Source organism: Bactrocera tryoni, chromosome 1 (assembly GCF_016617805.1).
Source record: "Bactrocera tryoni isolate S06 chromosome 1, CSIRO_BtryS06_freeze2, whole genome shotgun sequence".
Classification (NCBI taxonomy): Eukaryota; Metazoa; Arthropoda; class Insecta; order Diptera; family Tephritidae; genus Bactrocera; species Bactrocera tryoni.
In genome coordinates this window covers 36,523,218-36,535,291 of record NC_052499.1, presented here as the reverse complement: position 1 = coordinate 36,535,291, position 12,074 = coordinate 36,523,218, and the positions used below count along the sequence as shown (strand labels likewise).

The 12,074-nt window shown below is 38.4% G+C and overlaps 1 protein-coding gene across 5 annotated transcripts in view; it reads right to left on the bottom strand.

The window, feature by feature from the left end:
• The window catches only part of LOC120782686 (rho GTPase-activating protein 7), a 246,354-nt gene that overhangs the window by 30,608 nt on the left and 203,672 nt on the right, over nucleotides 1-12,074 (bottom strand). For all 5 annotated transcript variants that reach the window (XM_040115081.1, XM_040115105.1, XM_040115114.1 and 2 more), the window contains 3 exons: nucleotides 2,420-3,339; nucleotides 983-2,153; nucleotides 842-884 (listed from right to left, as the gene is read on the bottom strand). In XM_040115081.1, the coding sequence (XP_039971015.1) occupies nucleotides 842-884; nucleotides 983-2,153; nucleotides 2,420-3,339 (2,134 nt within the window). The remainder of the gene's footprint in view (nucleotides 1-841; nucleotides 885-982; nucleotides 2,154-2,419; nucleotides 3,340-12,074) is intronic.

Below are 12,074 nucleotides of genomic sequence, written 5' to 3'. Positions count from 1 at the left end.
ACGCAGTCTTTTGACCCCGTTATTCTATGTACTACTACGCATAAAAAATATTAAAACAGAGATTAACGAAAATTAACACATTTTATTCACTGCTGAATTATGTGACATAGTTTACTGTTGATATTCTCAGGCCCTAAAATGTATTCAATTAATTCCTAATTTATATACATATTTCGCTTGAATATACATACATAGATATGTGCAATAACTGAAATATTGTCCTCTAACATCCTCAATTAATTTTAAGGAGTAACACTTGCTTATGTTAGAATGTTGGGTAAATATTTACAAACCGTTGATAAACGAACAGGGCAGCCCTTACATAGTTTGGAGCTAAGGCATTGTAGTGTAGGTAGATGCAGAAGAGAACATATAATACGATTCGATAAAGAGAGCGTGTGAGAATATGGAAAATTTTGTAGAAATTGTTACATTGTTGGAGGAGCAAAGACATCAAGTGTTGATGAATTGGTCTGGGTTGTTGGCGGAAGTGTCACTTAAGTGTTTGTGTGCAAGGGGAGAAAGCAGAGCTTTATTAACTGAAAGTGACAAGTGCGCAAAAAGAAAAAAGCTCTTATATAAAGCTCGCGAAGAGGCCTGCAAGCGCCGTGCTAAATGATAACCTACAGTCCATGTTTCTTCGGTAACTCGGATTTGATTACTTTTAATTGTCTGCTATAGACAACACCAAGCGTCTCACTACATAAAACAAAATTATGAACATATGTTTATATATTATTAAACATCTATGCAATAAATACTATACTTTTGGATATCTACTAAAAATGTTTGTAATCATAATTGCTTAATAAAGTTGCTGTCTGCCACATATTCGACTCACCTGCTAAGTAGCGATCACTTTGCGATCGTGAGTAGCGCAGCGTCTAAAAATAGAGAAAACATTGGTTAAGATAGTAAACTGTGCTGTTTTTACTGTGTTTCGCAGAATTTTAATTAATTTCACATGATATTTCCAACTCACCAACTTCTGCCCGGAAAAATCATCACGTCGCGTCTTCTCTTTTTTCAGCAGCAATGGCGCCGAGTTCGACTTGGTGGTCAGCTCTTGTATGCCCAGACTTTCATGTCCGCTGTGCAGCGAAGCGCTACTCGGCGAGGGCAATTCTGCAAAGAGTGTCGGCGATAGCAAAGACTGAAAGGGTTCCTGACGTAGAGCCAGCGACAGCTGACCACGTTCTCTGCCACGTCCATGCAAATGTTGATGTATCTTACGCGTCAATGGATGATGCTGCTGCGGATGCTGATGTTGCAGTGGTGAGTACTGATAGTAGACCGCTGGTAGCGAAGAGGTATCCAATGAGTGGCTGCGACATTTCTGTGCTCGGCCACCACCACCACCTCTACCGCCATAAGGCATCATAATTGGTGCAGTCCCAGCGCTGAGCTTGCGACGTAATACTACGCTGTTGCCGCTAGCCGTTTCGTTAGCGGCTGTGGATCCGTTGCGACTGCCACCACCGCCACTGCCACTGGCGCTGCTCGCATCCCCATCGTTACATTCGCAGTCGCAATATGGACCAATTTCAAAATCATCGTGGCCCTCATCATATTCATACGTTGCATCGGATACACCCATACCGCCGTCATCTATGGCTGGAGTCGTTTCTAGCGTATTATTACTCTCTACGTTATCGTTGTCATCTTGTCGTGTGCGTTGATGTTTACGATGACGTTGGCGTGTGGCGTGCAGAATTTGATGTTGTAGCTGTTGCAAATGTTGAACCTTGTGTTTTAGCTTGTCCGCTGCTGTAGTAGCTGTTGGTGGTTTATGCTGCTGACGCTGTTGATCGTCAATGTCATCGTGTGACTCATCGCCGCCATTGATGGTAATATCTTCATCACCACCATGAGGTTCATCGCATAGGCTGAGTACTTCTAAGAGGTCTGGATCATCGGAGGAAACTACTGAACCACTTTTCTGGAATTTCATTTTCCGTAGCGCATCTAAGCTACTAATCGATTCGTTGTCGTTTTGTTGGGACTTCCAGTAGCAGATTTCTTTCGGTGGCGTCGCCGTGCCAATACCACTTTCATTATTGTCATTATCTAGGCCGGAGGAGTCGAGCGATATGCCCGATTTCCCGGAGCTGAGCACGCCAGAGGCCTCTTCGCATGCCGAGGATGAAGTGGAGCTGGAAGCACAAAAAGTAAAAATTAAAATTTCTACAAAAGTATCCCGTACCTGTATACTTATCTCTGATTTTGGTACGTCTTTATTATGATAAAAAATAATAGTACTGATACATTTTTATTTAAAATTTAAGTGATCGTTCAAGTTTGTCAAATATTTCTGTTCCTCTTATTACCAATTTTAGTTGGAACCTAACAGTGCTTCCGCATTTTCTAAAACCTATCCTTCGGCTATTAAGTCTCAATAATTGTCTTATTTGCTACTTACTTATTGTCTTCATCGACGGCGCCAACACTTCGCAATATTGACTCCTCAGACGTCCAGATCGTTGAAGTGGATCCTTTTTTGGTCACATCGCCGCCGTTTAACAACAAAGAGGACGTGGTGCCACCGCCATTACTCTTTGATGCTGATGAGGTCAATAATGTAGACGGTAAGAGCACAGTGTTGCCTAGCTTTGCCGTAGCTAATGCTGATGTTGGTGTTGTCATTGTCGCATGATTAATGCGCTCCCGTTTTGGTATTGCCAGCATTGCCGCCAAGCTACCGCTACTGTTAAAACCACTGTTGCCGCCTTTATCACCATTGCACAGCTGCTGCGCTAGTGGATGGTGGCTTTGGCTCTGACTCGAGCTTTCCCTCTGCGTCCAATGTGTTGTAGCGATGTTGTTGCCGAGCATTGTTTCCATATCGTTTTCCAATTGACGCTGTCGCCTACTTTTAAGTGATTCCTCATCGTTTTCTTGGGCGGCGGCGGCGTCACAGCCGTTTAATGTTGTCATTGCCATTGCTGGCCGACGGTGACCATTTGTCGTCGCCAATGCAGTCGCAGCTGCTGGTGTTGTCTCTTCAATTTTTAATATCGTCGCTGTTATTGACGGGTTTGTATCTGTTGGCGCACTTGTTGCCTTCGCATCGTTGTCGCATTGTAAATTTGTCAAGTTATGATAATGCTGATGGTGTTGTTCAGTTGTGGCATTAAATGTTGCTAAACTGTTGCGATTGCCGGCGCCGCTATTGTGGACCGCTGGTTTTTGTTGGTGGTATTCTGTCGGGGCCGATAAAGTTCGCATATAGGCAACACTCGGCTTAGCCGGAGTGCAAAGGCTTCCAGCGTTGTTGTCAGCGTATATGCCATTATCGAGGCGTGCACAATCAAGGTTAAACGATTGCAATGGAATGGTGGTCTGCGAATGGAAAAAGAACATTCACACATACATATAATAAACAAATAAGAATACACAACGAAAAGAAAACTAGTAAATTGAAGCGAATTATGTCTGCTGACGTCCCTTTGCTTAGGCCCAGATAGCTTGAAGGCCGATTACTAGTAGTTAATAATGCAAAAATCTTCGACAACGTCCACTTGAATAATGCCTTACGACACAGTCAATGTATGTGCGTGCATGTCTTGCAACGCGTGACACGAAGAACTGAACATGACTTGTTGAATTGTTGGCAGTAGCAAAGTGCAGTTGTAAGTGACGTGGTGGAGTGATCTTCCGATACTTTTAGAAAGATTGAACTTGTTGAAGGGCGCCGTGCTGCTATCGAAAAATTGTTGTTTTCGATGTAGTTATGCAAATTGAAAGTCGTTTTTGTGAGTTCACATATGGAGCTTTTACTGAACGAACTTAGTTTTCTGGTTGAAACTTATGGGGTTCAAGGTAATAAATAATTGCTCAAAAAGAAAAGTTCCAAACCATTTTGGAAAAATTGCTTATCATAAATATAATTGAATTATTATCTTAAATAGTATTCTATTTTTTTCTGTTGTATAACTGCGATCGGGGTTGCGCTATATGGGGTTAAAAAGGTTAGATTTCGTAATGAATAATTGTTTCAGACAGTTAACTGGTGGCATGATTTGGTATTCTTAAAACACCCGACAAAGATTGGCAGAACAATAAACATTACATTTTACAGTTTTTCTTCGATAAAATTACAACAACAAAATTAATCCATTTCTTAAGCTCATAATAAGGTCCAGGATATAAACCAGGATAGACGGTCAAAAAGATTTTGCTGTAAGTTTGGTGAGACTAGCAGGAATCATCTAGCATAAGCTACTGTACTACGGCCAAACTCTTAATTGGAATCTATACTATCAACAATTGGACCTTCTGAAGGAAACAATAGCTCAAAGGCAGACAATAGGAGATGAATTGTGTTCCTTCAGGACAGCGTCGAGCAACGAATATCGGTAGCTTCTGATGTGTCCACCTTATAGTCCGTACATTGAACCAACTGCTTGCTACCTGTTCCACCCTATGGCGAATGATTCTACCCGTGAGAAATTCCGCTCAAGAGAAGCTTGTGAAAACCGACGGTCTCGGTTTTGTTCCAACGAGGGTCTCTTTGAGAATGGCACTATGAATTTACATTCAAAATAGCAAAATGTTATAGAGTAAAACGGTGCATATTTGACCTTAAGCGAATCATTCTTACTATGCTAAATAAATGCTTCAATGTAATGCAAAATAATAGAATTTATCTTTACTATATCTTACACCAAAGACCTTCTCAATAGCAAAAATTATTTCAATTTCTTTTCATTTAATATATGCGATTATAGTAGAGCTGTATGGAGCGATCGTCATTGTTTCTATATTGACCTGGCTGCTGCAATTTTGGACTCAGTTGAATTCGCTGCCTTTATTCCTCATTGCTGCAACACCATATTTGGACGACATACGCAATTGTCATTGTATCGTGAAGACATGATAAAAATCAGAAGTGTCTGCAAGACAATGCAATACACCAGTGAGGAGACGCGAATACCTACGAAATTGGCAATGTGCAGTTGATACCATTAATTCGCTATCGTTGTCTTATGCACTCTGGTTCAGATGCCACTCAAATGGTTATTCATTCAGTGGTGGCATGTACCACGTGTCAAGTGTAACATACAGTTTATATGTACATATATGATGTTGCAAGCGTTCAGCTTTCATCAATCACTTGCATTTCGGCGATGGTTGTCATTAAATCATTGAAATTAATTTCCGTTGGGCTCTTCTTTGCAAATATTTTTTGTTTTCCTGTCGAATATATAAGTTGTGTCGCTTGCCGTTTTATTTCCTTCTGTTCTTTCAATTGCTTGCAATGTAAATACAATTGGCATAACGAACTTTCGTCAAGAATATTTACACGCATATGTTCATATAAGCCAGGCAGCTCGCAACGGCTAACTCAGCGTTATTCGCTCTGCATTGTTGTTTACAGTAGCTGCCTAAGTCGGTAAAACGCGTTTTTGCTCGACTCATTCCGATAAAGCTGAGTATGTATATTTCAAAAATAGTACCGTAAACAGGTTACTTTGGACATGCCCGATTGTGCGACACCCACTCTCAAATTCATGGAAAGCATTATAAATCCCTTATTGGGAGTATGAGTTTGAGATAAAACAAAATTCGCTGAAGGAGCTGAAGGCCATCTCAAAATGAGCTTGTGAAAAGTGTTTCGAGGACAAATAAATATTGATAAATAATAAAGTATTTTGCGTTTTATTTACAATTTCCTTTTTTTACAATCTATATAAATGATCAACATAACGAGCTGAGCCGAATTAGCAATGTTCGTCTGTCCCATACGATCCTAGTCCCACAGTTTTGGAGATATCGATGAAATTTTGCACACATCATTTTGAGCAGTATCATTTGTCGGAACTGTCGATATTGGACTACTATAGCGTAAAGCTACCATACAAGTAACCGATCAACCTCCCGTCCTTGCATAGAAAACTTTTAAATTCGACAAGGGTTCTCCTCGAAATTTGGCACATATTATTGTCAAAGGCAGCGCTTCCATCTCCGAACAAATTGTTTAGATCGGACAACTATAGCACATAACTGTCCCACAAACTGATCGAACACACTCAAGTTCTTGTATAAAAAAACTTTTTTATTTAATAAGATATAGCTTTGGTGCAGCCGAGGTAAACTTGTTTTCTTGTTTTTATTACATAATCGAAACAAAATTCGAATGTTTTGCCTTACCAAAAGCCTGTTAACAATGCATATGCACATGTTACAATTCTTTGATCAGTAACAACAATTTAACGCTTTAATTTTATTAGCTTTTGCTTCGAGGCAAAAAACAATTAAAAAACTACTATAAAAAGCAAATTAAATGCATGGGGACAAAAGCTGGTGATAATCAAGACCAATGAAACTCTGAATAGCACAACGAAACCAAAAATAACAAGAACAAATTGAAATTATAAGCGATAAACAAGATGGGCCGCGAACAAAATCAATAAAATATTTAAGAGCCAAAACATAAGAATGCTTAAAACATAGCTAAATATGTGACCCATCTTGTAGTTATGAAATTTGGTGCATTAAATGTTGTTGATACATAAAAATTGCACACATGCACACGTATGTATGTATGTAAAATTTTTCCACGCTTGTAGTCGAGCCCACTGTTTAAATTGGTGACTTTAATAAATATGTTGTGTGCCACTTAAAAAGTCGTAAGCGGCATTTGTGGGGCAACAACGCGATCGAAAGAGAAATAAAAGTATTTAAAACGATAAAAGAGATCGTTGTTAATGACAAGGGTCAACTGAATGGATTATGGAGCAGCGAAGTGCGGAGCAGAAAAGAAGAAAAAAATCGAAAAAGAAACATAAAATAAGCGATTGCTACCAATCAATGGTATTAAATGGGAGAAATGCAGGCAACTGATGAACTGCAGTTTTGTGCACCGGCCTCTTTTTATCATATGGGAAACTTATATTATTTATTTTTTATATCACTCACGCACTTTTATGTGTTCATCGACCCATTTGCTTATAAATTATTGATTAACAGTGGTTGATTGACCCAAATTGGTGACGGATATGCGTTGCATACCAAGAACGTTTTTCGAATAACTCAATTCAACTCAATTCAAAAAATGAAGAAAATAAAATAACAAAAACAACTTCGATCCAATCAGTTGACGGCATTTTCTCATGGGAAGTAAAGGAATTGGTGTAATAGCACAATTAGCACCGCCCAATCGCCATTTAAACGGGGATATGCAAATAAAGCTGACAACCATAAACAAATCAAAGCCGGTGCAGCCATCGCAAATGTGTAAACAAAAGCGCACGAGGTAAACAAATCAACGTTTTTGTTTGCCTCAGATATACTACATAAGTGCAGAATACGGTGTTCAATGTACACACACACGCGCGAGTGTAAACAAATCGCGGTACACAGACGAAAATACCATTATCCGCGCGGCCTTGCAAGAGAAAATGGCAGGCAGAAATTCTGCGATCTACTTGCACTGCCAATAAACCGGCGACCCTCGCCATCTCAACAGCGTGGTGGTCACGCATGCGCTATGATAATACACGTAATTATCAAATCAAAACACTTAAACTGCTGGCAAGCCTACCGTTTAACAAAACGTCTTTGCCCTCAAGTGTCTACCGATGCGCCACAGCCGGCCGCGTAAGATAAACGAGCATTGAGCCCACTTTGAAAAGACTTTGTGCGTGCTACCCAAGGCATGCGCAGGCATAAGAGTAAACTAAAAGGATTCCTGAAACACAGCGACGGATGCGAAGTCACTGCAAAGAAATTACCGAGAAACAGACAATGATAAGAAGAGCGCATTCGTCTCGGCTGTAGGAGCATTGAACAGCAATTCATCATGTGACCGGCAGCAGCAATAAAAGGGCAGTCACAGCGCATGGTCAGATGGACAGCAAACGTGCCGCGCGGCAACGCTAGCAACTGTGTTTTGAACAGCTGTTGGAATCACTTTCGCGGCGCAGCAAGAATGAAGCATACAAATAAAAGAATATCCAAAAGTGCATGAAGAGCACAGAAAAATTGAGCTACCCGAAAATCAGAACACGTTCTTGAGCAGACAAATTGGAGCATACGCAAGTGCAGATCGTGTCTTTCGAAGTTTTTTCTTTTTAAGTAACCTGTTCCGTTACATTGCGCTGTCGCGCTGAAGCATGCGCACAACGCACGCATCCTTTGTGTGTCTGTAGGTTATGTGCATTTGCAATTTCTTTTGTCTCATAAAGATGCCCCCCATGTTTCGTAATAAGTTTGGTTGGCCGGGCATTTGCGTGACAGCTGCATGTGCTGCAATCAACTGACTTACTTAAGCTTTTTTCTATAGGCAGTTGTTTCTTTACTCCTTTTTATTTATTTATGCTTTGGACATACTTGCAGGAAATTGCTGACCTAATTTTAATCGTTGCAATTTCTTTTTGCAAAAACATGCACATGCCTTTTCAAAAATGCGTGTGTGTGTTTCCATTTATTATCACTGAAGCAAGTAATGCGCCCGTATTGTCGACATAGTGGTCAAATAAAGGCGGTGGTCTGAGATGACGCTGACACAAATTTTCAATTATTCTTTTAGTGAAGTGAAATCTTAATAAAATGTCTGACTGTCGCACTTTGACTTGATTTATGCGCACTGGTTTCATAAATTGATTAACAGAGAGTATGTTTTAGGGAGTTTTATTGCAATGACAAGAGAGGTAGGAGACAACACAAGCACTAGTGACTGGTAAAGGAAGTAGGCCTTTCATAGACGCTTTGTTACTGTAGACCAAAATTCCTTTAAAAAATCTAATTTTAATTAACTTGTAATTTCACTAAGAACTTGGATATTAATTCAAATCACCTAAACTAACCGATTTTATATATCAGTAAACGTTATTGTGTTCCATTTCTATATGTTTCGTTTTAAGAGTTCTTATCCAAAATGGATCAATGCTGGAAATTCCTTTAAAAAGAGATGTTTAAAAATTTACATGCCATACAGAATACTGTTTTAATAGTCAAGGGTAGTAGGCTGGTGCCTATACACCAGTTACTCTACATAATAGGAGTTATAGGATACTAAAGAGAGTGCAGTGTTATGTATCTTGAAATTTTCCATTCACGGTAGTTAAACCTTAATTGTAGACTAAAAATTGTTAAATTCTCATATTCATAATCGAAACAGACTATAACCGATACATAATTAAGAATAATTCGATTTAATATTTTCTATCGCGAAGCAAATGCAACCCACTTCGCGTTTGTTGTGTTAATTGTGGGGTCACTTGAGGCGCACAACAGAAGCTCTGACAGAACTGCTCATTAACTGATTTTATTTGATTGAAATCAGCGGAATGGAATGCGAGTGGTGGCGTACTCGGTGCACAAGAATTGCAGCATAGCATTTGATTATTAGTGTATACACGGAATGTTTTGAAGTTATAAAATAAGTACAATTGCATGGCTCAGTGCCACAGCGTTGCACGGGAGTTGAAGTGAATTGGCTTGGAATAATACCCTCCCGATAAATGAAGCATAGAGAATAGGGTTGTCACAAAAAAGAAAGTGCTGCGCTCGACAGGCGATGTTGATGCTCTTAAGTGTTATTTTTATAGTGATCTCAATTTGAGTGTAACGACAATGCCAACAACACCTACAACAACAAATGAAATAACTGCCAGATACATAGAGGAGTCTTTAATGTGGAATTTATATGCGGTGCGGTTGAAAGTTTAAGATTTGAAATAGTGAAAATGTGAGTTTTCTATGCTTGTGCTCGACTTTTCGGGGGAAAACAGCGATAGAGCGAAATGTACAGCTGCGCGAACGCTACACTTCATATGCTCGTTGCATGCATGGAAATGGTGCTAGGTTGTTGTCTGCCCTAGGCGCCTTTCGAGTTGATCACCATTTTATCGTAAGAACGTTGAAAGACATTTGGCTTTGTTTACACATTTCAGTAGTTTAAGCATAATTCCTACTTTATAATTTATATTGCAGTTGAAAAGATGCACATTTGTTTATTAATGGATAAACCGACGTCACTTGGTAGCTGGTAGCGTGTCTTCTGAGTTTGTGAAAGCGACTGAAGCCGTACGGAAATTCGTTTGTAGATGAACTGAGGGCATACAATGTTTCTGTTCATAGGTCTGTGGTGGCAAGCAAAAGTAGTTCCTCGATTTACTTTCATTGTTTTTCATTGTGATTGAATTTAGTTTGCTGGGCTGGCCTTCTACAGTGGCTTCTCTTATAAACTTATGTATGTGTCGCACATTCGCTTCTAGCTTGCAACACTTGACCTTATGACAAATATCGTTTACATTTCTATTTTTTTCTTTCAAAATACAATGTGTAGTTTAGTTGCGTCTGCTATGTGCCAACGATATTAATTAATGCTGTCACATTTGCAAGTATTTTATATGACAGTGCCTATATAAAGTTATTTTTAATCAAAAAACAGCTGCTTTACAGATATCCCGTTTCGATACTTCTATGAATTTATACAAAACAATACTTTTTAGATATATTTATGGGAAATGATAATAAAATGAGAAGAATTCATGTGAATTGTTTTTCGTGAGGGAATCAATTCTGTTCCAGTTGGTCTTAGTAATTCAGTTTAAGATATTGAAAACTACGTAATGTATGTATATGATAAATATACCATAAAGTTTCTCTTTTTAGTATAGAAGGAATTTAGTTATATGTGACCTGGTCTACGAAAAGGGGGCTTAGGTGTCAAAAAAAGGAAAACAATTAATGAGATAACGAGAAACTGACGATTATTTTTAATAGCTTTTCCCAGAAAACTAGTTTTTGCACGTTAGCCCCCTTTTCGTAGACCAGGTCACATATGGTATTAAGGATCTTGGAATAAGTAGGGGAATTAGCAAAATACAGTGTTGGAGAGGGGAGTTAGTTTATATCTTTCATGGCAGTCAATGTCCTAACCTAAAACTAGTTAGGCCCTTATGGTATAAATGGTAGAATACTGTAGTTGGGACTTACTCGGAGCACTCCGAACCTAAAGATCGCTTACAGTATTTTGATTTAATCAACCAATTCACAAATATGATTATGTTCAAAGTTTTTATACTCTTGCAACCAGTTGCTATAAAGTATTATAGTTTGGTTCACCGGTTGTACATATCACCTAAAACTAATCGAAGTAGATATAAGGTTATAAATATAAGTATAAATGATCAGGGTGACGAGAAATGTTGAAATTCTCTTGACGGTTTGTTAATATGAGCAATGATATTTTGATTTATGCTTGTATTAGTTTAATAAATTTAAGACTTCGCTCATTGGCCATTCCATTCTGTATAATTTTTCTGCAAATTAACAACATTAAACCAAACATTAATTTTTTGGAAAAATGTATTTTATTTTTAGATTTTAACACAACCGTCTTAATACTCGCTCTACTAAATCTAATATTATTGAAATGAAACTGCCTTCGGTATATGTGTAAATGGGATGTGTTGCCTCTTCGAAATTTTCATAGAAATGAAAACTGATTTGTCAAACTGCTGAAGTGACAGTTCATTGCTTTCAATATATAGCACACAAATTAGTATACATATATTTTGTTCCATAAGCAATATGGAGTCTCCACAGGCAATACAGCAATACAGTTAGTATACAATAAATGTTTGCCTGTCGAAATGTCCCTTTAAGAGTATTAATAAAGAGTACATATTTCGGTGCAGCTCAAAAATACATTCTTTTGACTAATTTTTACTTCATGTAAAAATTAACTCGTGCGAACGATTTTTGTTGTATTCGGCTCATCTCGAAACACCCATACAGTCGATACAATACAAAAAATAGTCGGGGGGAAATATTATAAGTAACGGTAAACAACACAAATAGCGCTCGTATGTCGAAACGGCCTTAGTATACGTATGATCAAAAATCATCAAAAATGTTAAACTTTACGATAAAATTGTGAGTTTCCAGATTGCATAACTAGTTTTGTCATCTCGCAACTCGCCTTTCAGCGCATGATCCAAAACATGACCCGAACACAAAAAAAAAAATAAATATCAACACATACTTAAACGTAAGAGAAAATCTTGAATTCTAAGATCAAACCAAATGCATTTTCAATAGTAACATGAACAAAAACCGTAAAT